This window comes from Ambystoma mexicanum, chromosome 3p (genome assembly GCF_040938575.1).
Source record: "Ambystoma mexicanum isolate Mex_15411 chromosome 3p, UKY_AmexF1_1, whole genome shotgun sequence".
Taxonomy (NCBI): Eukaryota; Metazoa; Chordata; class Amphibia; order Caudata; family Ambystomatidae; genus Ambystoma; species Ambystoma mexicanum.
In genome coordinates, this window is record NC_090925.1 from 599,304,296 (window position 1) to 599,310,295 (window position 6,000).

Here is a 6,000-nt window from a genome sequence, read left to right on the forward strand (position 1 = left end):
AGCTTTGAAAGTAGTCGGAGAACTAGGCAGGGATGTCCCTTGTCTCCCCTTCTGTTTGCCCTTTTCATAAAGCCCTTGGCGATTGCAATTAGGGAGAACGCAGATATTAGGGGAGTCCAAGTGGGTTATAACCTCTCCAAGGTTCTTCTTTATGCAGATGATCTTCTTATCCTGATGTCAGACCCTGCATCCTCGTTTAAAGAATTAATCTCGGTTTTGGCAAATTTTGGCACAGTTTCAGATTACAAAATGAATGTGTCCAAAACGTTAGTCTTTCCCATCTCAAGTTCATGCCACAAAGGACTCTTTGAGGTCGGACGGGAGAGCTGGGCGGATAAAGAATTCCGATATTTGGGCATACAAATATCTAGGCGCATAAACTGTTTATTAGCAACTAATATTCAGTATAAGATTGAAGAGTTAAAAACACTATGCTTAAAATGGAAAAAATGAAAATTTACATTGTGGGGCAAGATAAACGTTATTAAGATGACCCTGCTGCTGAAACTTCTCTGTTTTCAGTATGTTGCCTTTGCCCCTAACAGGAGATCTGGTTCGAGACATAAACAGAGTTCTACGTAATTTCTTGTGGAGGAGGGAGAAAAAGCTAGGATTCCAATGGATGTAATTATGAAGCCGGTGCGCTTGGGTGGATTTGGTTTCCCTGACATTGTCTCTTATCACAGAGCATTCTCATTACGAACGGTGCATTTTTGGTTGAGAGGGGATGAGGTGGGATACCCCAATTGGGTATGCATAGAGTAGAGTTTTGTTTGTCCAACCCGCTGTCTGCTCAGCATGGCGAAGAGAATGCCACTTGCTAAATCCACTCCGTTCATCAGACACGTCTCGAAAGATTGGAAAAGTGTTGCGTTGATTCTGGTGTTAGTTGCTTACTGAATCCCGCGTCCTCAATTTGGTGGAACTCAGAGCTCCATAATCGCCCTATTTCATGGTCTATATGGCGATCCACTGGCATCTGGCGCCTGGGGCAAATATATGATGGTGCGTCTATGCTCTCGTTTGATTTTCTTAAATTCAAATACAAGCTCAGAGACCCTGAGGCTGGTCGCTATCAAATTCTTTGTGAAGTGGTTCTGAATGCTTTAATGCCATTGAATGCTTTGTTGCAAGATATTCCTCCATTAATTCACCTATCCAGAGGCTCCCTACTTTCGGCCTCCTCTATATATAAACTGCTGATGCAAACGCATAGTACTACTCCTTCAGAGCATGGTACGGCTTTGTGGTCATTGAAAATGGGCTCTGAAATATTGGATAGGGATTGGAGTTGAATCTGCGTGGGGTCCTCTACGTATAAGGTTGACCTGAATCTGCGGTTTACTCAACAGAGAATTAATCATGGTATCTATTGGGCACCTACAAGGATGAAGCAGTGTATGCTGATGCAGATAGATACATGCTGGAATTGCAAGAAAGAGGTTGGCAATTACTTAAATATGTTTTGGTCTTGTGCGAAAGTGGTGACCTTTTGGGAAGAGGTCTTACAGCGAATGGAGCTTGTATTGGGTTGGTCACTTCCTCGTTCCCCCCCATATGTGTGTGTTAGGATTATTTCCTCCGTGTCTCCAACTTTCTGCTGATCAAGCTTACTAGGCTTACAGAGCACTTTTGATAGCGAAAACAGGTTTTGAGATATTGGAAAAGTGACACTGTCGATGGCTGGATACAAGATCTGGCTCTTTCTTTCCAACAGAGAGAAAACCATCTATCCACGAATGAAAAGAATAGACAAATACCTTGCGATTTGAAATATCTTTAATGACATATATGTGTGATGTCTCTCGGGTTCCCTAATATTCCTCACACCCCCTTGTTTCCTTAATTGTTGTTGGTTATTTTTTGTATTTTTTCCCCTCTTTTTCTTTTTCTCTTTGTCACTGTATTCTTTTTTCCGTTCTTCTTTCTCCTGCTTCTCTCTTGCCCCTTGTTTCTGTCTTCCCTTTCCCCTCTTAATTTTCTAAACATGGTGCTTTTTGTAAATACTGTTAAAAAATCTGGACGTTATTTTTTCTTGCATGATTCCTGTTTTGCTTATTGATTGCTTCAATGTACCATTTCTTCTTTTTCTGTTATTCATGTTAAAATTACAATAAAGAATGTAAAAAAAAAAGAACGGTGGCCTGAAGAATGCAGTGTTAACATTAGATTAATTCTGGCTAATTCTTAAAGTTACGTTTATATTGCTTGTATTGGCATGTACTGAGCTAGTTGTGTTCTGTGTCCCTTGCAGTTGAAAAGTTGGAGTGTAGATGAACTTCAGAGGAGACTGTCTGCACTTGATCCCATGATGGAACAGGAAATTGAAGCAATCCGGCAGCGGTACCATTCGAAACGACAGCCCATTCTTGAGGCTATTGACGCTAAGAAACGTCGGCAGCAAACTTTCTGAGGAGAAAAAGAGAAAATAAGTTAAAGAATGCGAAATCGTTGAAAGATTGTTTTGGTAAACGAAGTCTGCCCTAGCAGAGCATGTGATCAACACACTGATGTACCTCTCTCGACAAGCTTTTGTGAACTCAGGAATTTAATTTAAAGAGGGAGGCCTAATTGATATTCTAGCCCACATTCAGCTTCAAGGTTCCAAGTATACGCCTGGCTTCTAAAGCGCCCTGGACTTGATTCTGGCAAGAATATGTATCTGCACTATGCATTCAAACTCCTATATTATTCTTTAGGTCTGGAAAAAGTTTAGAACCCATTGCTTTTGCTAAGAGGTAAAATTGAAAGTTAATTCCTCCACTTTCTCTGTGCTCTTGATCGAGTAGTGCAAAAGGGTATTGTACCAAAACATCGAACCATTTTACTCCAAATCCCATAATATGGGATTTTTGATAACGAATTTAACCGAAATTATAGATGAGTGGTGGGTTCTAAATTAAGGTGGGAGGTGTGGAGGTGGGGGCGAGGGGGGCGCCCACTGCATATCTTGGCACATAAATGGGTTAAAAATCGATGTTATGGGAACTGCAGTAGAAGGTTCGACATTTTGAGGTAGATCCACGCAAAAGGAAACAATCCTTCTGAATGTGTGTACCCTGAAGCCATCGTAATGCAATATAAGCACACTTAAAGCCCCACATTATGCATTTAATTCGTGCAAGTTTAAACATGGGTACAATTTACCATCCAGCCACTAACTAGCCCTTTTTAAAATTACCCTACGGTAGTAGGTTATTGAAGAAATAGTATTGCTTTTCAGGCGCGAAATGCATTGTCTGGCACATAGCTCCTATGGCAGGTAATTGCTTTTCCATTGGCTGTGCGTGCCGCTTTGGTGTAAAATGGACCTGTCTCAGTTATAGGTTTATGGCGTCACTTTATTTTAATATAGGGCCTGTTCAAGGCCAACACAATACTAGGCAACAGCTTAAAACACCACTGGAAAAAGAGAAGGGGCACATTGGCACAGAATAACTCTACAAGCAACAAATCTGACCCCATTGCCAGGAAGTAGCAAAATGTGAAATCACTTTGAAAATCAGAAAAGCCAACACCTACCGTGTTTTAATGCGAGCACTAACATGGTTCTCCTTTTTATTCACATTTATTGGCCACACCAAGAAGAACGTCACCCAGAAATTAAAGGGCATACTGGGAGGAACTATACCTGTACAAAGGATGAGGGCCTGTTTCGTCGATAGGCTGTTGTAGCTAGGGCAGTGCACTAAAAAGGAGGTCTGGTCCTAAGCGCTTTCCTTGCCTGTTAAAATTCAAAGTCGTTTGAACTAGGGTTTTGGCAAATTACTACATAATACTTGCCTATGCACTCTTCCATAAATAGTTTTAATTGCAGTGCTAAGTGTAGGGTATTAATCGCAATAGTCATGGGAAGTGCACTTAAGCTCGGTAACTATCACAGAGTATAAGGCAGATGCGTTAGCACAATTCCTGCTGCTGTAAATAACCCACAACACATTTCAAAAGTGTTCAGGCTGAGGCATGATAGATATGGTGTGTGTCTCCTCCACACACGCAGGAAACTAGAGTTGTGCACAATAAAGCCCCTGTGGGCTCACAGTTCTTCATTGACTTGAACGGGAATGCCCAGGAGTGGTGTGCTCCGGTGAACAGGCCACAAAAATGCTCAAAACGGGGCAGAGTCCTTATGTTTCACAAATGTTTTTTTCAAAAGGTCTGTCTTTATGCTTTGAAATGTACCGATGGTGTTTATCTTGACTACTATATTATATGTTTTTTTTTTTATTACAATGCCTTTTTTGTACTTAAGACACATGCACATAATGTATTGGAAAACTGCTGTATTTCGTTTTTGAGGGACTGAAACCCATTGGGTAAATGATTATATTACACATCGAGATGGAGAGCTGCTTGAAGCGCGGCAGAACCAATTCTTTACGATTGGGAAGTGGAGTATAACCCCCCACCCCCATGCCCCACCCCTGAATATCGAGAATGGTTCTAAGACCTATCTTTTTTGAGATAGTAATTACCTGTTTGATACCATAGACTTAAAAGGTTGCTGGATAATCATTAAAATCAGTTTGTGCCGAGTTAAGTAGAACAAAAAAGAGTTGCCAATTTCTCAGTACGACAAGTGGCACCTTAAGAGTCCCGTGATATGCCTGCGGTCTTGTTTTGTTTTTTCATTTGTGGACAACTGTATTTTTCGTGCTCCAGATTTTGCAGCTACCTCCACTCCTGTATATGGTACTTTCATATGAACAAAGCCATTGGGAAGATTTCCTTTTCCACCTTAAAGTTAGGAACCATTTTAGAAATTCTACTTTACTGCTTGTTGCAATTATGGTACTTAAGATAATGAAATGTGTACCCGCAGGTACGTTGCGTTTCCGAAATGTGAATTGAGTCTTAGTTTGAAATGTAAAGGTTGTATTTTATTTAAATTGCTTGTTTTTAATGTGTACATCTGGCAGTATGTTCATTAAAATCGGTTGTGTTTTTTAAATTCTGTTTGGAAATGGCTATAGTACATTTGAACATGTTTTGTTAAAGTTCTGATGTACTTCATGCAATGTTATTTGGCGACCAGAAAGTAGGACATTTATGAAACATCATATGAGTCACGTTGGGCATGTGCATCAATACATGCTCTTATTCTGAATGCTTAAAATTGGGAAGTCTATGTAAATGGCAGCTATGCTTTTTCAAATAATAATTCAAGGCAGAGACATCAATTCACCAAAATGCCAGTGGTAGAGGAAGTGACATCACACAACCAATGACATCACAGGAAGTGATGTCATTTGACCTTTGACCATGATGGCATTGTATCACATAACATTGGACCCTAATGGCGTCACCTGAAGTGACTGACAGGTGTAAAAAACATAGCTTACAATTCATAAATATAAGACCCTTTTAGCTACAAACCACACTTTAACAAGGGTGCTGCCTTGATATGCCCTGGATGGAGTCATGTAATGCTAGGAGTAGCCCCGTTTGAACCAACATAGGCCGGGTGCACTGACATGCTTATGCCACTAAAGCTTTATATTGCCATTTACTGCCATCCTATTACAATTATATCATGTGGTAAGTAAAGTCCCATATTCCCAGGTGCTGCCACAATGCAGTGCGCAAAATGTAGGGTCTGTTTGAGGATGCTGCCATCTTATGTCTGTTCTGTTCTAGCCTGCTAGGTACAGTCAACTGCGAACACTGGCAAACCCTAAATGACGTCCATGATTGAGCACCATTCACTGGTGTCTGTTCAAACTGTTGGCAAAGGGGACTATTGATCCAAGGACTGGGCTGAGGTCAAATGACATTACCTTTCATGCCATTCTGATTATTCTCTTCTGGATTGGGAAGGCACCCTGCGTGGGATCAATATTGTACATTTCATCAACTTTATCATTGACTTTGTTATAGCATTAATAGTATTTATTTTGTTGCTCATTTTCAGCACATGAAATATATGGTACATTTGTTTTATTATTTCTCTAGTCACTTATCCTTGCTCCCCCATTTATTGACTTGCCAGAGGAAAAGACT

At 40.5% G+C, this 6,000-nt stretch overlaps 1 protein-coding gene across 5 annotated transcripts in view; it reads left to right on the forward strand.

The window, feature by feature from the left end:
* Positions 1-4,951, forward strand: part of STK4 (serine/threonine kinase 4) — a 1,472,593-nt gene extending 1,467,642 nt beyond the window's left edge. For all 5 annotated transcript variants that reach the window (XM_069651354.1, XM_069651352.1, XM_069651353.1 and 2 more), the window contains one exon: positions 2,255-4,951. In XM_069651354.1, coding sequence (XP_069507455.1) covers positions 2,255-2,413 — 159 coding nt within the window. In that variant the 3' untranslated portion in view covers positions 2,414-4,951. The remainder of the gene's footprint in view (positions 1-2,254) is intronic.
* Positions 4,952-6,000: the final 1,049 nt, after the last annotated feature.